The 25,274-nt window shown below is 37.0% G+C and overlaps 1 protein-coding gene across 1 annotated transcript in view; it reads left to right on the top strand.

Annotated features, from left to right (window-relative positions):
* LOC134741310 (cytochrome P450 4d2-like) overlaps positions 1–25,274 on the top strand; it is a 46,438-nt gene that overhangs the window by 5,387 nt on the left and 15,777 nt on the right. Inside the window, exons 4-5 of the mRNA XM_063674058.1 lie at positions 22,333–22,518; positions 23,403–23,472. Of these exons, the coding sequence (XP_063530128.1) occupies positions 22,333–22,518; positions 23,403–23,472 (256 nt within the window). The remainder of the gene's footprint in view (positions 1–22,332; positions 22,519–23,402; positions 23,473–25,274) is intronic.

Genomic DNA, 25,274 nt, shown 5'->3' on the forward strand with positions numbered 1-25,274 from the left:
AAGGGGCCCACTGACTATCAGTTCGCCGGACGATATCGGCCTGTCAGTTAGAACAAAAAATTTACAGTTCCGAACAAATGACAGGCCGACATCGTCCGGCGGACTGATAGTCAGTGGGCACCTTTAACTAAGTTTAGCATTAATTACAATTATGTATGTATGTGTAAAAAGTGTTTTTATTGAACACGATACAATAGGACTTAGAATACAATCAAATGAAACAAGAATAAAAACTAAACTAGCAATAAATAATGCAACATAAAAATTATATCCTGTAATTTACTTTGCTGTGACATTTTCATTATCAACAACATGAGGTTATCTGTGTGCGTTAAGAATTGCATGTAGCCAAGTAGTTTTTTCCTACTCTTAAATGACTGACAGTTGTATACAGTTTTAAATCAACTGCTGTATTCTAGTGAAGCTACTGGTTTTTTAGGGTTCCGTACCCAAAGGGTAAAAACGGGACCCTATTACATCGTCACTGTAGCGCCTCCGGGATCTTTGCGGCCATCATGCGGAGGCGGTGCGCCTCTTTACTTAGCCGCTGGCGGGGCAGCGCTAACAGTATCATGATGGCGTTGTTGGATAGGTGGGACTCCCCTCTGCTGCAGCAGTGGACAAAACTCCACACTGCAGTAAAATAGGTTAATTTATACTTAGGTATGTAGGTTAAGATTATTTTTGTAATTCTTCTAACACTATTTTATAAGTTAATGTAATATGTAACTAACAAATATGGATTTATGTCCGAAATAAAATTCTTTTATTATTATTATTTATTATATATTACTAAGACTCCGCTGTCCGTCTGTCCGTCTGTCACCAGGATGTATCTCATGATCCGTGATAGCTAGAGAGTTGAAATTTTCTCAGATGATGTATTTCTGTTGCCGCTATAAAAACAAATACTAAAAAGTACGGAACCCTCGGTGCGCGAGTCCGACTCGCACTTGGCCGGTTATTCAATGTAAATTCATAACAATATTATACTTAAATTTAAAAGTGGAAAAATTACTGCCTTGGGTGAGACTTGAACTCACGGCCTCTTGATCCAGAGGCCGTGAGTTCAAGTCTCACCCAAGGCAGTAATTTTTCCACTTTTAAATTTATTCTAAGCTTAATAGCATCGATCGCAGACGTTTCTGCTTGTTAAAAAATAATATTATACTTATTTAAACTTTCACGATTTTTACTCATTATTATTCACAACGGCGGGACTTAATCGCGTAATATTATTACGATACAAGTGCGAAAAATAGGAAATTCGCAACGAGTGGCGATAAATTAAAACACTACCGAAGGGAGTGTTTTAAGTCGACACGCGTTCCGAATTACCTATTCGCACATGTATCGTACAACGTTTTACAGTACATATGGCCCTTTGAATTTTCGACATAGTTGCGTAATGAGCTTATTATCGAACTAGTGCGGTAAAATAGCACCATATGTACTGTAAAATAAGTTTTAAATTGGGGCATTTTCTATTAAAAGGGACCTTATTGTCGATAGCGCTTACGCCGCACAGCGTCGCGCGGCATTGTATTTATATCGGAGCATCGTTAAAAATATAATAATGGCGTAAGCGCCATCGACAATAAGGTCACTTTTTATAGAAAATACCACAATTTACCTCCGACGACAGTCTTCTCCGAGACCACGCGGGGAATTTAAAACTTATTTTACGCGATTAAGTCAATTAAGTCCCGCCGTTGTGAATAATAATAATATATTTATTGAAAGGTTTTTATTTAACCTCTTGTCTACAATGTATATGATTAGTATCCTAACCGACTTTTTATGGGGCCCACCCATTAACCAGTCCGCCGGACGACATCGGCCTGTCAGTTAGAACAAAAAGTTGACAGTTCCGAACAACTCACAGGCCGATATCGTCCGGCGGACTGGTAATGGGCCTCTTTCTCAAAAACGATTTTTTCAGCTTTATCCTCGTCCTGCCCACCATGCTGAGTGTAAGCCATAGAAATTTAATACTCTCAGCGCCATAGAACAAACGATTTTGTTTTTATGGCAGGCCATGTGGGTTGCCGGCCGCCCCAAAAAAATTGAGTCCAGAAGGCCGCTGTGATATTTAGTAACTTTACCGGCAGGCCAAGTAGGCCGCCGGCGGCCCACATTGATTCTGTTGTAGCAGACCAGTATGATTTTTTAACAACTTTACCCGCAGGCCACGTGGGTCGCCGGCGTACCAAAAGCAGAAACTCATAATCATAATACATTTTTAGTCCTTGACAAGTTAAAGTTTTAACACAGCACGCCAAAATTTCCATTGGCCAATTTTTTGAACCCGGCATTCAAAATTTTTTCACGCGCCTGGACGAACACGTGCGTAAACCAACACTGTAAATCCGCGTGGATATAGGGTAAAGGCACCAGTGCTCAGCCATGCACCAGTGGTCAGCCTTTCTTGCTTATTTTTGGCTGTAATTATCAAACCTTTTCTATTTTTCATGTCAAAAGTAGGTGATATTATAGATAAAAAAATAAAAAAAATAAAAAGTTGTTTATTAAAAGAAAGATTGATAAACTAGTAATAGTTTAATTTTTGAAAGAATTGTCTAGCATAAACCACAACACTACTTCAAAGAAGTGCTGTCTTCTGACATGAAGGATCATGTGATATGCGCCATTTTTTTTGGAGTGTCACATGATATTTTGATAAGTCGTTAACAGACGAATTATGATTTCTTATTAAAATAATGTGGACTGCATCACATGATTAATACTTATTCTATCTGAAAAAAGTAAAAAATAAATATAAATCCATATAAAAGTAACATTTTTAAGGCGGATGACTATTGGGAACTACTTTTTTGTACGAAATCCAATAGTCAGCCTCCTTTGGTTGACTACTGGGTTTATGGCAGTAATTTTGAAAAGGTCGTAAACCCAGAAGTCAGCCGGGGGAGGCTGACCATAGGAATCAGAACTTTTTATTATTTTCGAATGAAATCTAAGTCGTTAAGCCAAGCACCTTTAAATATTTACATTATTATGACTTTATTTGATTGAAATAAGTAACTACCCAGTAGTCAGCTTGTGGGCATGAGTTCGGAATTTAAGAATTCGGAAAAAATCTTTTCGGAAAAGTGTAAAATCGGAACTTTAAGCTTTCGGTCAAATGACAATCGTATTTTAAGTTTTCGGAAATAGCACATTCGTGATTTTATTCCATCGTGTTTTTAAAAATCGTAGTTTTGATATTTCGGACTTATAAAAAAATCGTGATTATGAAAATCGTGGTTATAAAAATCGGAAAAACATTTTTCGTAATACTTGGGTGTTCCCTTAAGTGACACAAATAAAATTGCATTATTTCAAAACAGAAGGAAAGTTACCTATTTTTGACGCCGTACCACGCGTATGCCTATTTTGCATCTGCATTATACGAAAAGAGGAGTCGCAAGATGAAAATATGGTAATTAAATTTTTGTGGGATCATTGCGTACCACGTGGCCTGCCGGTAAAGTTTACACTTTGGCCCGCTGGCCGCCCACATGGCCTGCTGATAAAGCAAATTAAAACTGATGAAAAATCATAGTGGCCTGCGGCACTGGAACTTTTGTGGGCCGCCGGCGTACCATGTGGCCTGCCCGTAAAATCTTTAAAAAAATATAGTGGCCTGCTGCACTCGTATGCTTGTGGGCCGCCGGCGGACGACGTGGCCCGCTGATAAAGTTACTCAAAAATCATACTGGCCTACTGTACTCGAAAATTTGTGGGCCGCCGGCGGCCCACGTGGCGCTGAGAGTGTTAAACCAAACAAATTTTCCTATGTTTCACGTTTTAAGTGAAAAAAAATTGTATCCAGGCTTTTTAGGGTTCTGCACCCAAAGGGTAAAAACGGGACCCTATTACTAAGACTCCGCTGTCCCCCTGTCCGTCTGTCTGTCTGTCACCAGGCTGTATCTCATGAACCGTGATAGCTAGACAGTTGACATTGATGTATTTCTGTTGCCGCTATAACAACAAATACTAAACAGCACGGAACACTCGGTGCGCGAGTCCGACTCGCACTTGGCCGGTTTTTATTCATAACTTGCTCAAACTGGAATAGGTCCTTTAAAAATCACATTGGGCAGAACGCGAGACTATACATACATCCCACGAATTTTACCCACCACACACATACGAGTATGAAAGGTTAAACAGGTTAAATCATGGGCATGCATTGACACTCGTATTTTGACACAATAATAAGCGCATTATAATATAGTCATACTTGTTATGAACAAAATGCTGCACTTCATGATAAAAGCAAGCCGCTTTGCACAGTGATAGTAGGGACCAAATTGAGCGATTTGACCCGCAGCAGCGGCAGTTTCACCCCTTAGGAACAGAGATGGCGCCACGTCTTTCAAAAATATTTCAAAAAATTCTACAAACTAAACCAATTAACCGATTTAAATATTTAATATCTAAAATAAAAGCTCATTATATACATTACTTATAAAAAAATACTCAAAAAACATATACTGAACACTTTTGGCAAAAAACGGCATCTTAAGTTTTTTTTTCTTACTCGATTGATAGTTTTACTTGATTTCTTAAAAAAATATATGGAACATGAATAGTTTAATACATGTATATATTACTGAATAAATAACAAGTATTATTAAAATAACCCGACACCGGTACCTTTTATTCTTCACGAAATATTTAAGTTCAATTATGCACGCTCTTATAAATAAATTTATTTAAAAGAAATCTTCAACCGCAGTAAGTGCACGGATTTTAATATGAAATGTGTCATATGAAAAGAAATCACCCAATTTAGTTTAATAAATAAAAAATAAATAAATAAAACCTGAATAAAGTTTTTTTCCTGGTGCTGAATTACAAAAAAAAATAACAAAATAGAAGTTATTTTTTCCCCTCACTAGCTCGGAAAGCCGTCTTTTATCCTTTAAAACAAGCGGGGAAAAACGCATTTTATCCACTAGTGGGGAAAGTAATTTGACCTTGGATGGAGCGTGTTTAAGTAGTTTGACAGATAACAAAACGTAAAACGCTCATAATAATGGTTCGTTCGATATTAATTATCATTAAATAAATGGTTTGAGAATTTAATAAAAAATACCAGATTTAGCTTTATTTAATGATTTTAAGTCATAAACCTTAAAATATGTTATATATAATTATGTTAAATATAATTCTGAACGCACAAGTTAAGTCGATGCAATTTCAAAACGCATCATTGACATTTCATACGTCAGAAATGTCAACATTGTCAACAAAAATTTTACTTAAAAACTTCTCACGTAAAAGTACAGAATTTCCAGAGTTTTTTGTTATAATATCGTAAAAAAATGAGTGATTCCAGTCGATGAAGATGATCTAACGCCTGTGGATGTTGCACTTTCCTCGCTATAGTGAGGGGAAAAGTTTTGTGTTACACACGGGTGCAAATGTATTTTAATTCTCGTGTGTTAAATACAACTTTGCACCCTTGTATAACAAATAACTATTATTAAAAGTGACTACATTCGTAAACAAAAAACTTAAATGTCCTCTTCGGGTTGACCGGTAGATGTAGAACTGAAAAAGAAAAGTCGTTTTGAAGGACTCGTACCATTCCAATACTACAAAATCACCGATCATACATGAACTGGTTGCTGTAGATTACTGTTGAATTATTTTTGTGCCTAGCTGATTACCATTAAACCTATAATTTTGTGCCAAACCTATAATCAGTGGTCAGCAACTCAGCATGCAAAATAACCCTGGATTGAAAATTACATTAACTTAATTTTGATTTGTACAGCCACCTTTGCATGATTTACACTGGGCTGTGCATGGTAAGCTGACGCGACGACAGTCTACACCCACAACGCATAGTTTCGCAGCCAGATTTGGAGGCTTGGAGGCTTAATTGCGACCAAATCGCTGTAACTGCCGACTATTCTGCAGTTCAACTCTCTTTTTCCTTAGTCCATGCCTAAGAAGATGTACATGGTATGGAAACTTCTGGTTCCAGAGGAGCGTTTCCCCATATATGGCCTGCTTGGTAAGCTGCTCGAAGTGCATGTTTAAAGAGAGCAGCTGATGTAGGTGGCAGGCTTGTCACAAGCTTGTTTTTTGAAATTGTAACTATAGCAAAACAATAACACAAATCTAGGGTTACTTTATACTAAAATTAAAATATGTAGGTACACACCTAACAACTGACAAAATCAAAAACTTAAAAGTTGACGTACTCCTATATTCCCGTCTTTTTATAGTGGCCAGAGAAAGGCAGCTTGATCTGAACGAATTCTTCCAGTACGAAAACCAAATCTGTCCACCTTCGTTGTCAGTCAATGGAGGGCTTCGTTCAGGGAACAAATTTCTCGGCCAATTTCAAAGCAGATGATTTGGCCGAGAAATTGGAACCTGCCTACCCTGCCACCTTCATCATGCACTTCGAGCAGCTTACCAAGCGGGCCATATATGGGGAAACGCTCTGAAACCAGAAGTTTCCATACCATGACCATCTTCTTGGGGATGGACTAAGGAAATAGAGAGTTGGACTCCAGAATGGTCGGCAGTTACAGCGATTTGGTCGCAATGAAGCCTCTTGGACCATTGTGGCTGCAAATCTGGCTGCGAAACTATGCGTTGTGGGTGTCGTCGTGTCAGCTTACCATGCACAGCCCAGTGTAAATCATGCTGACCACTGATTATAGGTCTGGCACAAAATCAGCTAGGAACAAATATAATTCAACAGTAATCTACAGCAACCAGTTCATGTATGATCGGTGATTTTGTAGTATTGAAATGGTACGAGTGCTTCAAAACGACTTTTCTTTTTCAGTTCTACATCTACCGAAGAGGACATTTAAGTTTTTTGTTTACAAATGTAGTCACTTTATATAAAAATAATTTCTATTTTGTTATATTTTTTTGTAATTCAGCACCAGGAAAAAACTTTATTCAGTTTTTATTTATTTATTTTTTATTTATTAAATAAATTGGGTGATTTCTTTTCATATGACACATTTCATATTAAAATCAGTGCACTTACTGCGGTTGAAGATTTCTTTTAAATAAATTTATTTGTAAGAGCGTGCATAATTGAACTTAAATATTTCGTGAAGAATAAAAGGTATCGGTGTCGGGTTTTTTTATAATACTTGTTATTTATTCAGTAATATATACATGTATTAAACTATTCATGTTCCATATTTTTTTTTAAGAAATCAAGTAAAAACTATCAATCGAGTAAGAAAAAAAACTTAAGATGCCGTTTTTTGCCAAAAGTATTCAGTATATGTTTTTTTAATAATTTTTATAAGACATGTATATAATGAGCTTTTATTTTAGATATTAAACATTGAAATCGGTCAAATAGTTTAGCTTGTAGAATTTTTTGAAATATATTTTGAAGAAATTTACACTCACATTCAAACTTTCATATTTCGTAAAGTATGAGAGGTATCGGTGTCGAGTTTTTTGTATAATACTTGTTGTTTATTCAGTAATATGCACATGTATTAAACTATTCATGTTCCATACATTTTTTTTGAGAAATCAAGTAAAAACTATCAATCGAGAAAAAAAAAACTTAAGATGCCGTTTTTTGTCAAAAGTATTCAGTATATATTTTTTGAGTATTTTTTAAAAAGTAACGTATATAATAAGCTTTCATTTGAGATATTAAACATTTAAATCGGTTCATTGGTTTAGCTTGTAGAATTTTTTGAAATATTTTTTAAAGAAGTGGCGCCATCTCTGTTCCTAAGGGGTGAAACTTGCGCTGCTGCAGGTCATATCACCCAGTTTGATCCCGTCTATCACTGTGCAAAGCGGTTTGCTTTTATCATGAAGTGCAGCATCCGGGCAAGAAATAGCCATATCAAGTATGACTAATATGCCTACTTGAATAATAAACTATCTTTACCTTTAATTTTAAACGAAAACAAGTTTTTATTGCAGTATTGTACAGTCGCCATCAGATATATCGGAGCGGCCGAGGTGCTCAAAAATATCTGAACACGCACTCTAGCGCCGTAACAATAGAGGCGTGTTCAGATATATATGATGGCGACTGTACAGTCAAATAATTCAACTTCCGTACCATTTCCTGCCTTGCCACGATGACAATCAATATGAAAGTCGCTAGGGACCTCATACTATTGTCACTGTGACAAGGTACGCGAATTTTCCTTTTAGGAGCCCGATATTTAATTGATATTTAACAATTTGTTACGGTTTTGGTCTTATTTTGATACGACCTTGAGGGTCGCAAACGCTGATTGATGCCTGCGATATGAAGTGAAAGTCATGCATGAGATGCACGCCAATCACCGAGACAATGTTCAAGGTCGTGTCAAAACCAGTTCAAAACCATAACAAGTTGAATCTGAATCGGGCTTCGGTCTGTTATAAAATAAATAAAAAATAAAATCACTTTAATTCAGACAAAAGTCCATAGAACAATAAAGAAAAAATAAGAATAAGAATTAAAAGACTTGGCTACATCTTGTTTTGCAACTCTGATCTTCGTTTTAAGAACCCTTTTTATATACCTATAATAATATAAGCCTTTTATTCAGACAATTTTACAATTTAAGAGCTTAATTATTGTACACAACTTATACATCGAAATATATAATTTAACATTTTTACTGTTTCGGAGAACATCGGTTTGGTCTGTATGCCGTTTGGCAAAGGCCTCTTCCATCCCTTTCCATTTTTCCCTGTCTCTCGCCAGTCTGGTCCAATGTCTCCCTGCGAATTGTACAATTTCGTCTTCCCATCTCATTTTTGGTGGTCCTTGTTTTCTTATTCTATCTAGGAACCACCATATAATTATCTTGCTTCATTTCTCTTTGCCCCTGATCGTATGTCCTGTCCAGCTCCATTTGAGTGTTTTAACTTTAATGGTTATATCTTCTACACGTGTTTTAGATCTGATAAACTTGTTTCTGATTCTGTCTCTCAGTTTAACTCCAATCATCCAATCACCGTGGAGGATAAAGCCGACCAAAGCCTTCCAACCTTCCAAACCTTATATATATACCTACATGTTGTTAGCTATGTTTATTTTCATCAATTCACAATCATTCTTTAATACTCATGGACAGCAAATTTAGAGCAATGGAAATAAAAGTTTAATTACTAATTTTGAAATTACCTTAGGTGCTGTAATCTAATAATTAAACCTTTTTTTGCGTTCCTCTAAATTTGTCCATGAGTATTCAATAATTACATTACAAACTTCAAGGACCGGGAAGTATTTATGAAATTGTTTAAGAAGTGTGTCACAGCAACCAGGCATTACTGCCTTAGAACAGTTAGCGCCACTTGGACCATCCCACAAACCCTGGGTTTAACCGGTTAACCCCGGGTTAGTGGGGTGGTGCAAGTAGGCCGTAGGCGAACAATGTTTCTATTCTGAATATCCGAAAGTAGCGCATTTAGTAAAAGGACCGCATTTTATTGTTGTAGTTTTTTTTCGTCAGAATTCGATAAAATTTGGTTGTTCTGTACAGTTGACGTAAAATAGTATTTTATACAATCGTGATTAATAGAGAGCTTTTCAGTCGAGTACCGTGTTTAAGCAACGAAGCTTGCTGAGTTGCTTAACTAAGGTACGAGATTGAAAAGCTTGATTATATCACTATTGTATACAATACTTTTTCTACGAGACAAAAATAGTTATTTGTGCAATAAGAGAGGAAAGTTGGTTTTTCTTGCGAGTGTTTATTTCCCTTGCGAGAGTTAAGTCCCGAGAAAGCGAAAGATGCTATAATTGAATCACGAGCGAAGCGAGTGATTCTAAGGTAGAATCTTGAGCGTAGCGAGGGACTCAAAAACACGAGATGTAAAATAACTTTGCTCTTGTGTTGCACACATAATTTTTCACCTCAGTAGTGAGAACATATTAAAGGTTAAAATGTATTTCGAATTACACAGAATAAACAGAAAAAAAAGTATTATAATATGTACGATAGGATAAGATACGATACGAGACGAGACCGGACCGGACCGTACCGTACCGTACCATACCATAAAAAATGTAATAAAAGTGTGAAGTTCATGGTCTTCACTAAATTAAAAAGTTACATTGTTTCACTCCCTGGAGTGAGGAAAGTCGCACTTTCCTCACTCCAGGGAGTGACGAAAGTAGGCTTGTTCGAGCTGCTGAGGTGAAAAATAATACTTTCAACTAGTAGAATCATACCACCAAACCAAACCGAAACCAAAAGTATACAGCTAAGATACGCGAGCTGCCGCAGCCCGCGATACCTTTTATACTCGTACGCGCGCCGGCCGCCGGGCCCGGCGCCCCCGGCGGGTTGGTCAACGACACCTCGTAACTCATGAGGCCCTGGTACCTGCTCCGCGCTAAATTCAATTTTAAGAGCCAACAGGAGTGGTCATTTCTCCATACAAACGTACTCGACTGTTTCCTCCCTGGTTTTTGAAGCTAGAGGAATGATTTTTTCAACACAGATTAATATTGTCAATATCTGTGTCGGTGTGTTTTGCTTTTTTTGATATTTTTGTTTTTTAAGGCGCTAGAGCCCTTCAAACATGGCCAAAAATGGCCTCACTGACTATGCCGCAATGAGAGGCGTGGTATTCAAAACTGGTATCAATTAGCCAAAAAATCAAAACAGTCCGACACAGACAATTTCATAATCATTTAGATTTCCAAATTTGGTTACGATTGCTTAAGTTTTGGAGGAGGAAACAGTCGAGTACGAAACCTCGATTTTTGAGATTTTTACGCAGGATTTTTCGCCTAAGCTGCAGTTGTCCTTATCGCACTAATTTTAGGGGCGGGGTCAAGTTTCTAAATACGTACACGGACAGAAAAGTGATGGGCAATAGTCGACATTGAAAGTGGATAATCTAGTGATGTGATAAGTTATCGATAAACCATAACAAAGTCGCGATTTGCCTCTTAGTAGGCGAAGTAAGTAAAGTGAGTATGCACTTTGGCCTCAGGGGATATCGTTTAACACTATTTATTATTCCTTGGTTCATACAAAGCTGAGCTGACGCACTAGCTACGAGATTAAGTCCTGGCTACCCCCCAAAAAGGGAGGGGAAAAGTCGGCTTCTGCGGTCCAGTTTGCCTCTATTTCTACCTATCTCTTGATATGAGATTAAATTTGGTATAAATTTTGTGTAAATTAGGGACGAATAATTTATTTTAGAAATAATAGTTTCACATTTTCATACACAAATCTGAATATACGAACGAAAAATTAAAACTATATATAATTTTTGGTCACAGATTTGCTCTTTAGAAGCAAATTGTGGTGATTTGCACTAAAAATTAATTACACAATTTAGTTTATTCATTCTTTATTTAGAAAAGTATCAGTTCTAAGTACGTATTATTATATTGCTTTATATTTTACAATTTTCACTATTATTCAAAAATTTATTTTAAACAAAGTATTAATTTTATTAAAACTTTTGTGACGTGATCTCATGAAAGGGGCTCCACGAGGCGAAATACTTTTTACGCCAATTATTATTTTTTTTTTAATTTACAACAAAGACGAAAGTTCGAAAAAAATGTGGTTACTTAATAATTGCCTAACTTGTTGAAAAAATTACTTTACATAATATCAATTTATAACCGTAGTATATTCCATGATATGTTTTAAATACACCATATTATTTCCTAATTTTTAAAAGAATATTTAATACCTTTAAAATAATATCTGTCTGTCTGTCTGTCAATCTGCCTGTCCGTCTGTCACCAGGCTGTATCTCGTGAACCGTGATAGCTAAAAAGTTGCAATATTTACGGATGATGTATTTCTGTTGCCCTTATAACAACAAATACTAAAAACAGAATAAAATATTTTTTTAAGTGGGGCTCCCAAACAACAAACGGGATTTTTTGCCGTTTTTTGCGTAATGGTACGGAACCGACTCGCACTTGGCCGTTTTTTGTTAATAGCTTTGAACTTTTTTTATGTGGGAATAAACGCTTCGAATACATTTTTCTAGACATCATTCTGAATCCAATGAGGTATCATACGTATTTTTAGGAGTTAGTATCTCTATTAGTGGCAGCCGTACAAGCCCAATTTCAAAGAAAACCCGCAAATCGATGTACAGGTTAGCCGTTTGGCACACGCATACTAAGAGGTCAAAACAAAATTTTTGACCCGCAGTTTCTAAAAAAAATCCCTTAGGAGGGGTATGCTGAAACATTTTTTTTGTATGAAAAAAAAACATATTTTTTTTCCAAAAACCTATCGTGTGTGGTATCATACGAAAGGGCTTTTTGAGGCGATTCTAAAATTATACCACATCATTACATTTTAGCCATTTTTTTGTAAATTAAAACAAATAGAATTTTCAAAACACACCAAGTTTGGGGTCAAGTTAAAGGGTTAAGTAGAACTGTGTCACTTTGTATTGAAAACAAAAACCAAATAAATTTTTTATTGCTTTTTTGGGGTTACATATGAGGATATCACGTATCATTTGTACAAAAAAAAATCAGCCATATCGTATCTGGAGGAGCCCAAACTTGGTATGTTTTGAAAATTCTTTTTCTTTCAATTTAAGAAAAAACCGGCCAAGTGCGAATCGGAATCGGGCGCCGAGGGTTCCGTACATTACACAATTTAAACAATGTATTTTTATGTGAAACGTGAGTGAAAGGTAAATTGCGGTTTACGATTTATAACGTATTAAAAAAAAACTACTAACTAGATCTCGTTCAAACCAGTTCTCGGTAAAAGTTGGCAAGGTAATGTACATCATATATTTTTTCAGTTTTATCATTCTCTTATTTTAGAAGTTAGAGGGGGGGTTACACATTTTACCACTTTGGAAGTGTCTCTCGGTCTCGCGCAAACTATTCAGTTTAGAAAAAAAATATATGAGAAACCTCAATATCATTTTTGAAGACCTATCCATAGATACCACACACGTATGGGTTTGATGAAAAAAAAATTTTTGGGTTTCAGTTCTAAGTATGGGGAACCCCTAAATTTTTTTTTTTCTATTTTTGAGTGAAAATCTTAATGCGGTTCACAGAATACATCTACTTACCAAGTTTCAACAGTTCTTAAAAGTTTTTTTTATACAAAAAAAGGTTTCAGCACTCCCCTCCTAAGGGATTTTTTTTTAGGAACTGCGGGTCAAAATTTTTGTTTTGACTAGTATATACGTGTACCAAACGGCTAACCTGTACATCGATTTGCGGTTTTTTTATGCGAACAGCTTACACTATTTTTTTCACCACCTTGAACCTTTTGTAGACCTATTGTCCCAAAATATTGGGCGACGACCGGTCGTCTGGCCTAGGAGGTAGTGACCCTGCCTGTGAAGCCGATGGTCCTGGGTTCGATGATATGATATGATGAGCACAGATATTTGTTCCTGAGTCATGGGTGTTTTCTATTTGTATTTAAGTATTTATATATTATGTATATCGTTGTCTGAGTACCCATAACACAAGCCTCCTTGGGCTTACCGTGGGACTTAGTCAATCTGTGTAAGAATGTCCTATAATATTGATTTAATATTTATTATTATTTATTTATTTATTGGGTTTCATATTTATTCCGATCAGAATTAGGAGCTCTTCAATTTATACCTATTTTTATCAAAATCTGACACATAAATAAAAAAACGGACCATCAATAAAACTGTATAATTACATCAAAGTAAGAAATATCACATGTCACATGTTTCTTTATTATGATAATTTTATCTAACCTGAGGCTTTCTTTTTTTCTATTCAACGGAGCCGGAGAGCGGCAAATTTGTTTTTCAAGACGCTTGCTCGAAAAGATCTTATTTCATGCAGGTGTACTGAAGGGAAAAGGCCTATATTCTTCCCGCGGGAGTTATAGCTTTCTTTTTTAATTAGGTATGTCACTAATTCATACGAACCAAGTAAGTTATAAGTAAAATACTTTGTTTAAAATCAAGGTATAAGGGAGTTTTACTTTTAAAATACTCACGACTATAATTTATTATTTTTGTTTATCATATTTAAAAATATTTAATTGGATTAATTTAACAGCCGTTATCTTGTATGTTTTTATACAACAATATTTTCTTGTATGTCCATGTTATGTTATGTTTTTTTACTATTCTGTAACTCGAAATGTTAATTAGATTGCAGGTTGTAGAAGGATATTGAATTTAGTTACTAAAAACGCGAGCGGCGTGAGGCCGGCGAGGAGCGCAAATAACGTGCGCGTCGGTGTGCGTGCACCACACACACTGGGATAGTCCCTCGGTACGCGGTACCGCCCCCGTCAGCGCGACGACGATATTCTCTTTGAAATCTCAAAATTGAGTTTGGTCTCGGCTCCTGTTGGCTCTTAAGAGCCAACAGGAGTGGTCATTTCTCCATACAAACGTACTCGACTGTTTCCTCCCTGGTTTTTGAAGCTAGAGGAATGATTTTTTCAACACAGATTAATATTGTCAATATCTGTGTCGGTGTGTTTTGCTTTTTTTGATATTTTTGTTTTTTAAGGCGCTAGAGCCCTTCAAACATGGCCAAAAATGGCCTCACTGACTATGCCGCAATGAGAGGCGTGGTATTCAAAACTGGTATCAATTAGCCAAAAAATCAAAACAGTCCGACACAGACAATTTCATAATCATTTAGATTTCCAAGTTTGGTTACGATTGCTTAAGTTTTGGAGGAGGAAACAGTCGAGTACGAAACCTCGATTTTTGAGATTTTTACGCAGGATTTTTCGCCTAAGCTGCAGTTGTCCTTATCGCACTAATTTTAGGGGCGGGGTCAAGTTTCTAAATACGTACACGGACAGAAAAGTGATGGGCAATAGTCGACATTGAAAGTCGATAATCTAGTGATGTGATAAGTTATCGATAAACCATAACAAAGTCGCGATTTGCCTCTTAGTAGGCGAAGTAAGTAAAGTGAGTATGCACTTTGGCCTCAGGGGATATCGTTTAACACTATTTATTATTCCTTGGTTCATACAAAGCTGAGCTGACGCACTAGCTACGAGATTAAGTCCTGGCTAACCCCAAAAAGGGAGGGGAAAAGTCGGCTTCTGCGGTTCAGTTTGCCTCTATTTCTACCTATCTCTTGATATGAGATCAAATTTGGTATAAATTTTGTGTAAATTAGGGACGAATAATTTATTTTAGAAATAATAGTTTCACATTTTCATACACAAATCTGAATATACGAACGAAAAATTAAAACTATATATAATTTTTGGTCACAGATTTGCTCTTTAGAAGCAAATTGTGGTGATTTGCACTAAAAATTAATTACACAATTTAGTTTATTCATTCTTTATTTAGAAAAGTATCAGTTCTAAGTACGTATTATTATATTGCTTTATATTTTACAATTTTCAGTATTATTCAAAAATTTATTTTAAACAAAGTATTAATTTTATTAAAACTTTTGTGACGTGATCTCATGAAAGGGGCTCCACGAGGCGAAATACTTTTTACGCCAATTATTTCCTTTTTTTTTTAATTTACAACAAAGACGAAAGTTCGAAAGAAATGTGGTTACTTAATAATTGCCTAACTTGTTGAAAAAATTACTTTACATAATATCAATTTATAACCGTAGTATATTCCATGATATGTTTTAAATACACCATATTATTTCCTAATTTTTAAAAGAATATTTAATACTTTTAAAATAATATCTGTCTATCTGTCTGTCAATCTGCCTGTCCGTCTGTCACCAGGCTGTATCTCGTGAACCGTGATAGCTAAAAAGTTGCAATATTTACGGATGATGTATTTCTGTTGCCGCTATAACAACAAATACTAAAAACAGAATAAAATATTTTTTTAAGTGGGGCTCCCAAACAACAAACGGGATTTTTTGCCGTTTTTTGCGTATAATGGTACGGAACCGACTCGCACTTGGCCGTTTTTTGTTAATAGCTTTGAACTTTTTTTATGTGGGAATAAACGCTTCGAATACATTTTTCTAGACATCATTCTGAATCCAATGAGGTATCATACGTATTTTTAGGAGTTAGTATCTCTATTAGTGGCAGCCGTACAAGCCCAATTTCAAAGAAAAACCGCAAATCGATGTACAGGTTAGCCGTTTGGCACACGCATACTAAGAGGTCAAAACAAAATTTTTGACCCGCAGTTTCTAAAAAAAATCCCTTAGGAGGGGTATGCTGAAACATTTTTTTTGTATGAAAAAAAAAAATATTTTTTTTCCAAAAACCTATCGTGTGTGGTATCATACGAAAGGGCTTTTTGAGGCGATTCTAAAATTATACCACATCATTACATTTTAGCAATTTTTTTGTAAATTAAAACAAATAGAATTTTCAAAACACACCAAGTTTGGGGTCAAGTTAAAGGGTTAAGTAGAACTGTGTCACTTTGTATTGAAAAAAAAAAACTAAATAAATTTTTTATTGCTTTTTTGGGGTTACATATGAGGATATCACGTATCATTTGTACAAAAAAAATCAGCCATATCGTATCTGGAGGAGCCCAAACTTGGAATGTTTTGAAAATTCTTTTTCTTTCAATTTAAGAAAAAAACCGGCCAAGTGCGAATCGGAATCGGGCGCCGAGGGTTCCGTACATTACACAATTTAAACAATGTATTTTTATGTGAAACGTGAGTGAAAGGTAAATTGCGGTTTACGATTTATAACGTATTAAAAAAAAACTACTAACTAGATCTCGTTCAAACCAGTTCTCGGTAAAAGTTGGCAAGGTAATGTACATCATATATTTTTTCAGTTTTATCATTCTCTTATTTTAGAAGTTAGAGGGGGGGTTACACATTTTACCACTTTGGAAGTGTCTCTCGGTCTCGCGCAAACTATTCAGTTTAGAAAAAAAATATATGAGAAACCTCAATATCATTTTTGAAGACCTATCCATAGATACCACACACGGTCGTATGGGTTTGATGAAAAAAAAAAAATTTTTGGGTTTCAGTTCTAAGTATGGGGAACCCCTAAATTTTTTTTTTCCTATTTTTGAGTGAAAATCTTAATGCGGTTCACAGAATACATCTACTTACCAAGTTTCAACAGTTCTTATAGTTTCGGAAAGAAGTGGCTGTGACATACGGACGGACGACAGACAGACAGACATGACGAATCCATAAGGGTTCCGTTTTTTGCCATTTGGCTACGGAACCCTAAAAATGGCTAAAATGCAATGATGTGGTATATTTTCAGAATCGCTTCAAAAAGCCCTTTCGTATGATAGATGAGAAGTATACGATAGGTTTAAAAAAAAAGTTTTTTTTTATACAAAAAAAGGTTTCAGCACTCCCCTCCTAAGGGAATTTTTTTTAGGAACTGCGGGTCAAAATTTTTGTTTTGACTAGTATATACGTGTACCAAACGGCTAACCTGTACATCGATTTGCGGTTTTTTTATGCGAACAGCTTGCACTATTTTTTTCACCACCTTGAACCTTTTGTAGACTAGACTATTGTCCCAAAATATTGGGCGACGACCGGTCGTCTGGCCTAGGAGGTAGTGACCCTGCCTGTGAAGCCGATGGTCCTGGGTTCGATGATATGATATGATGAGCACAGATATTTGTTCCTGAGTCATGGGTGTTTTCTATTTGTATTTAAGTATTTATATATTATGTATATCGTTGTCTGAGTACCCATAACACAAGCCTCCTTGGGCTTACCGTGGGACTTAGTCAATCTGTGTAAGAATGTCCTATAATATTGATTTAATATTTATTATTATTTATTTATTTATTGGGTTTCATATTTATTCCGATCAGAATTAGGAGCTCTTCAATTTATACCTATTTTTATCAAAATCTGACACATAAATAAAAAAACGGACCATCAATAAAACTGTATAATTACATCAAAGTAAGAAATATCACATGTCACATGTTTCTTTATTATGATAATTTTATCTAACCTGAGGCTTTCTTTTTTTCTATTCAACGGAGCCGGAGAGCGGCAAATTTGTTTTTCAAGATGCTTGCTCGAAAAGATCTTATTTCATGCAGGTGTACTAAAGGGAAAAGGCCTATATTGTTCCCGCGGGAGTTATAGCTTTCTTTTTTAATTAGGTATGTCACTAATTCATACGAACCAAGTAAGTTATAAGTAAAATACTTTGTTTAAAATCAAGGTATAAGGGAGTTTTACTTTTAAAATACTCACGACTATAATTTAATATTTTTGTTTATCATATTTAAAAATATTTAATTGGATTAATTTAACAGCCGTTATCTTGTATGTTTTTATACAACAATGTTTTCTTGTATGTCCATGTTATGTTATGTTTTTTTACTATTCTGTAACTCGAAATGTTAATTAGATTGCAGGTTGTAGAAGGATATTGAATTCAGTTACTAAAAAACTAAAAACGCGAGCGGCGTGAGGCCGGCGAGGAGCGCAAATAACGTGCGCGTCGGTGTGCGTGCACCACACACACTGGGATAGTCCCTCGGTACGCGGTTCCGCCCCCGTCAGCGCGACGACGATATTCTCTTTCAAATCTCAAAATTGAGTTTGGTCTCGGCTCCTGTTGGCTCTTAAGACAGTTTTTTTCTCGATTTTGGCCACCGTAGCCTATAGGGTATTTGACAACATTAAAAATATATAACGAATTGCTGTCATCCTGAAAGATAATAAACTAATAAAGTATATTTCACTATATTTGACTGTAAATTATGTTTAGTTTTTGGAAAATAAACGAAAGAAAATTTAATATTTTTTGAAATTTCATCAGGGACGTGAACGCTCTGTGATTGGTTAACGCTCGGATGACGTCACACGCGGGTAAACATTCTTGATTGACTTAAGTGTTTTAACTGTTTTATTTGTATTTAGTTAATTTTAGTTATTGTTCCACAGTTTTCTGATATATTCCGATTTATCCGTATATCTAGTAGCACAATATTCATAAGAATGTCAAAATGGAGCCGAAATATGTGAAAGCTGATTAGCGGCAACCTACCAGACATAGACGCATTAATGGTTGCACTTTTCTTTAAAGATAATCCGGATTACTATGCTGCGGAACTTAGAAATGTAAAAACAGCTGTGTGAGTATACGTAGAAATTGTTTATTTACGAACATTTCGATTTCGATGATACGAATACGACGACGATATATATATAGAATACGATGACGAGAAAAGTATCTCCATACTGCACTTTAGTTTGAAAGAAAAAGTATGCTACTAACTACCTACTAATGCTGAAAGAGCTATGTTATGAGGTTATGTAGTAATACATTAAATACCTAGATCTTGTTTCGTTAAATACAACAAAATCCGCTGCTTTAACTACCATATTTATTTACAGTTAAATACTACTTACATCGAAGTGGTCTTCACACATAAAAACATTTGTATGCGCTAAAATGCTCTTTGGGTCTCTTCGCGCTAGTTTTAACCATATTTTTCTTTTTTTGGGATTCGTTGGAACGGAAACAAACAATTTATCTGGATTTTTTATAGTCGTACTTGAACATTGCGGCACTATACACCATTTATATACCATTTTACAGTGAAATAATCAATTCAATGCACATAAACCATAAGATTTTCTAAGGTCATTGACTGAGTTTACTCGCGTGTGACGTCACACGTGTCACGTGATTAGCCCCTTTGCAAAAACAGCGTTTAAGGCGCGTTCAAAATAAATAAACTTTAACATTGTTTTTTTATATTTAATACAGGAAATTTCACGGAAATATCAATGTAGTGTAATTATTAAGTCATAAACAATCAATTAAAACCATTTTCTAAAATTAGTCAAATAGCCTATTGAGACTAACAAGCAACGCTAAGCGGTTTTCGTAGGGTATGGATGTTGCTATATGAAGGGTGTCATGTGCGCGTTTCTGACTTATGAAGCAATTATTTCTACTACAACATAAAATACAATGTTTCTGTTGGCCAAGCAATCACAAGACAGATGCGACGCAGCAGCGTGTTTAAGTAGGCTAATTTGCATTGAATCGAGTCTCCTTAATTAAACAAGAAACATTTTATCGAAATGTATGAAGTTCTATTTTCAAAATTTTTATAATTGATTAAACCGTATTGATAAAATTCTTATGCTTGAGTCGGAAGTGCCATAGACTATCCAACGTTGAAAAGAGTAAGGTTGTAGTGTTGCATAAGTTGTAATACACAGATTATACTCGACGAGTAGAAAAAATATGTTTACACTTTTGCACCTTACTCCTTTGTAATAAATAATAAATAAATAAATAAATAAATATGGACATTCTTACACAGATTGACTAAGTCCCACGGTAAGCCCAAGGAGGCTTGTGTTATGGGTACTCAGACAACGATATACGTAATATATAAATACTTAAATACATAGAAAACAACCATGACTCAGGAACAAATATCTGTGCTCATCACACAAATAAATGCCCTTACCGGGATTCGAACCAAGGACCATCGGCTTCACAGGCAGGGTCAATACCCACTAGGCCAGACCGGTTGTCAAAAAATAAATAATGCCAAAAATGTATACATATCTTTGACGTCGGCTGTACAACATAAGCACAACTTTATTCTACTTATGTCCTACAAAATCTTCATATTCAATCGCTTACGTCAATATCACCGAACCAGTTTGGATTCACACCCTCAAAATCCACCACCGACGCCATACAAGCTGTCCGAATAATAACCGATAAGTACCGCTTAAACAAAGAAGATCTGCATTTTATATTTATCGACCTGGAAAAGGCGTTCGACCGGGTACCGCGTAGACTTGTATGGCAGGCGCTTAGGGCTCAACACCTGCCTGAAATTTACATACAGCTTATACAGGACATGTATCACAATTCACATACGAGAGTAAAAAGTCCAGCAGGCCTCAGCGAAGCGTTCGAGGTAGGAGTGGGAGTTCACCAAGGTTCGGCAATTAGTCCACTACTCTTCAACTTGGTCATGGATCTTATAACCAGAGAAATCCAAGCTCCATTGCCGATGAATCTCCTGTACGCGGACGACATAGTACTCATGGCTAACACAGCAAGCAAAATGCAGGATACTCTACATCTCTGGGTTAACGCCCTAGAACAAGCGGGCCTCAAAGTCAGTCGAACCAAAACCGAACACTTGCAATGCAGGTTCACTGGCAGAAACCAACAAGCAACTGTCTGCTACCCCGACTTGACACCGGTGCCTAAAGTTACACATTTCAAGTACCTGGGATCGGTTATCTCAGAAGATGGCAAAATAGAGGAAGATGTGGCGCACCGAGTAAATGTTGGCTGGCAAAAGTGGCGCACGCTGTCTGGAGTACTGTGTGACACTCACATGCCCGTGCGAACTAAAGGAAAGGTCTACAAGATGGCTGTTAGGCCAGCGCTGCTTTATGGATCGGAGTGCTGGCCTATCAAGGAAACTAACGTGCAAAAACTCCATACAGCCGAAATGAAGATGCTTAGGTGGTCCGGAGGTGTTACACGGCTTGATAAAGTCAGAAACGAGTACATTCGTGACAGCTTCAAGGTAGCCCCTATACCTGAAAAACTCACAGAGAACCGACTCAGGTGGTACGGACACGTGATGCGAAGGGGCGAAGAGTACGTTGCCAAAAAAGCTCTGAACCTGCCGGAGAAAAAGAGAGGCCAGGGACGCCCGCCGTCAACATGGTGGACCAGCATGACCCAATTACTTAAGAGAAACAATTTACCCGATCCGACAACCCTCGACAGAATTTCGTGGCGCAAAATAATTAGGAGAGCCGACCCCACCTGAAGTGGGATGGAGCAAGGAAGAAGAAGAAGATGTCCTACAAAATCTTCCCCTGAGCTACGAAAACTATGGTATTTTAAACCCTACGTAAAATTACATTTTTTATTGTCCTAAATTGGGATTTGGTATTTAATAAATATGTATAATAAATACTATTTATTCCGCTCAGCTCTTCAAACTTACCAAATTTTATCAAAATCTTACGAAGATCCCAGAGGATTTCGTAATACAGAGGAAATTTTTCACGACATACTGCGAATGAGGGCTAACGCGTATGAATTCGCCGCTAGGGGCGCTAGTGTAGATGGTGGTCTTTTCCATAGTTCGAAATGTCAAATGTCACTTGTCACTTTAATGACTGACAGCTTTTCTATAGTCTTTTGGACCACCATCAACAGAGGCGCCAACTGGTGAGCAAAAAAACGATAGCCCTCATTGCGCTTATACCTATTGTACAGAATAGGGAACTAATATCTATTAACCCAATTTATTGAAATCTGATGAAAAAAAAAACAACAAAATAAAAATCGGCTCGTGTATACATGAATAAAAGCTTGCAAAAATAAAATAATTTTTTTTTTTTAATTTTGCGTTGATTTTTTTTTTCATAAAACACGTGAAATTACAATTATTTTCTTTCAGGTCTAAAATGGAGAAGTCATCGTAAATTTCTCACTCCCGCTTTCCATTACAACATACTTCACACGTTCCTTCCCGTGTTTCTGAAGAATGGGAACATTTTGTGCGATGCACTGAAGAAAAAGGCCAATGGTTCAGCTATAGAGTTATTCCCGGTTATGGCTATGGCGGCGCTGGATAATATTACAGGTGGGCATATTTATCCATTTAAAATACACATCAACATCATATCAGTCTTTTATCGCCCACTGCTGAGCGTATAGGCCTCTCTTCTAGTACGTCACTTGTCTCGATCCTTACCTAATCTCATCCAGAAGTGACCCGCTATCTTCCGGATGTCGGCCACTCAACGAGCCTACGGACGCCACGCGCTTCTTTCATGCGAAAGTTAAAAATTTATTAATTATTTTGTCATGGATCATTCGAATCTCAACTCATTAGCTCGAGATATTATGTAGCTACAGGTATCCGTCGGATCTGTCTGGCCTATGTCAGAATTGCCATATGTTAGGGTTTTCCCTGATATGTAAGGATTTTTGGTCCTGTGTCAGGATTGCGGGGGGACTTGACGAGTGTCAGGGTTTTTAAGAAACCTCTAACCTCTAGACGCTAGCTAAAAGTATGGAGTTGGACAGAGAAAAGGGAAGATTATGCTGTAGCCACAGAATAAATATGATGGCGAGTTAAGGGACTAGTATCCTACGAAAAGTTTTGAAACGAGGGATTGCATGGGCACTTTTATATTTTGTATGAGGATTGAGGGATGTGTGACGGTCCAGAAAATGCTAGGATTTTAGGGCGATTTCCAGATTTTTGTCAGGATATAGCACTTCTCATATTGTAACCTTATAAGGATGACTCACGTTAGACCGGGCCGTGTCCGGGCCGGAGCTTCCGGCGCTTCGTTTTCTATGGAAAGCATCATGTGATCACCTGTCATGTCATAGAAAAGTAAGCGCCGGAAGCTCCGGCCCGGACACGCCCCGGTCTAACGTGAGTCATCCTTCGAGAAAGGCAAAATAACGTATTTTTTTTTACCTCGTTGCTTGATTAAAATTGATTGTATTTTACAGAAACAATAATGGGGGTGTCCTTGGATGCGCAAAAAGAAAAAGACTCTAAATATGTTAAATCTATTGACGTGTAAGTTTGCATCAAGTCATTATTATTGCACTAATTATCTCAATAATAAAACGTAAACAGTTCTATTACTTAAATACCTACAGACGCACAGGCCTAATCCGTTTAACCATGGGAACCTTGAAATATGTGGTATTTTCTATAAAACGGGACCTTCTGGCGATGGCGCTTACGCCATTATATAGGTAAACGATGCTCCGATACAATGCCGCGCGACGCGTAAGCGCCATCGACAATAAGGTCCCTTTTCATAGAAAATGCCCCATATACATATTTTAAATATTGTAGCTAGAGCTCCATGTTTTTTTCAATTCAGTACATATGTACAGTCGAAGGCAAAAATATCGATCCAGACAAATGGCTCAAAAATATGTAAACACGACTTTATTGTCTAAGGTGTAAGAGCGTACACATATTTTTGAAACTTTGGGAATGTATATATATTTTATACCCTTGACTGTACAGTAAAACTTTACATGTAACTGAAATGATGTATACATCTGCACTGCTTTATCTACACAGATATTATAAGCTCTATGATGTAAAATAGGGAAATAGGGGAATAATATGTATGATGTGTTCAGAAACCGCATGTTCGAGATGCTCGAAATAAGAATGTCATTAACTAAAACGTGTCGACGTTATTTTTATCTTCTTCTTTTCCTAGCCTTAATCCCATCATTTGGGGTCGGCTCTCCTAGTAATTCTTCGCCAGGACTGTCTGTCCCGGGTCGTCTGGGCTGGTATTTTTGCCTTCTTTAAGTCCCTATTTATAGTGGCCATCCATGTTTGTCGGGGTCTTCCTCGCCTCGCCGACGGCGGTGGGTAAATGTGCAGCACTTTCTGTGTCATGTGGTCAGGTGGTCGCCGCATGACGTGACCATACCATCTGAGTCGGGTTTCTTCCAGTTTGTCAGGGATAGGTTTTACTCTGAAGCTGCCTCGTATGTGTACGTTTCGTACGCGATCCAGTAATGTCACACCACCTGCCCAGCGCAACATTCTCATTTCCGCAGTGTGCAGCTTATTTTCCTGTTGTTTCTTTAAAGGCCAACACTCCGCCCCATATAACATAGCTGGACGCACTGCAGCCTTGTACACTTTACCCTTGATGTGCACCGGCATTCTATTGTCACACAGCACTCCCGACAGCTCCTTCCACTTCATCCATCCTGTGTTTATTCGGTGGGTTATGTCAGCATCTATAGATCCATCGCTACTAATAACTGAGCCAAGGTATTTGAAGCTGTCTACCTTTTTTAGTGGGGTGTGCTGTAGTTTAATGGTGTCAAGGCTACTAACGCCGCTAAAGTTACAGTGAAGGTATTCAGTCTTTGGTCTACTGATGCGTAGCCCAGCTGATTCCAGTGCTGTCCTCCATTTTTCTAGAGTTACTTCTAGGTTGTTTGCGTTTTCGCTGATCAGAACGATGTCGTCTGCGTATAGTAGGTTCCACGGCGGTGCTTGCTGCAAGCTGGCTGTTAAATGGTTCATAACCAGGTTAAACAAGAAGGGACTCAATACTGAGCCTTGATGAACGCCGACCTGTACTTCAAATTCTTCGCTCGTTCCAGCTGCACAGCGCACTTTAGTTTTGACGTTTAAGTACATGTCTCTCACAACATTCACGTAATGCTCTGGTATGTTGTGCGCTTGCATGGCTTGCCAAATCAACTCCCGCGGAACTCGGTCGAAGGCCTTTTCCAGATCGATGAAAACCATATGTAGGTCAGCCTTGTTATCCCTATACTGTTCCATTAAAATTCTGACTGTGTGGATGGCGTCGGTGGTCGATTTACCTGCGA

The sequence above is a fragment of the Cydia strobilella genome, chromosome 5 (assembly GCF_947568885.1).
Source record: "Cydia strobilella chromosome 5, ilCydStro3.1, whole genome shotgun sequence".
Taxonomy (NCBI): Eukaryota; Metazoa; Arthropoda; class Insecta; order Lepidoptera; family Tortricidae; genus Cydia; species Cydia strobilella.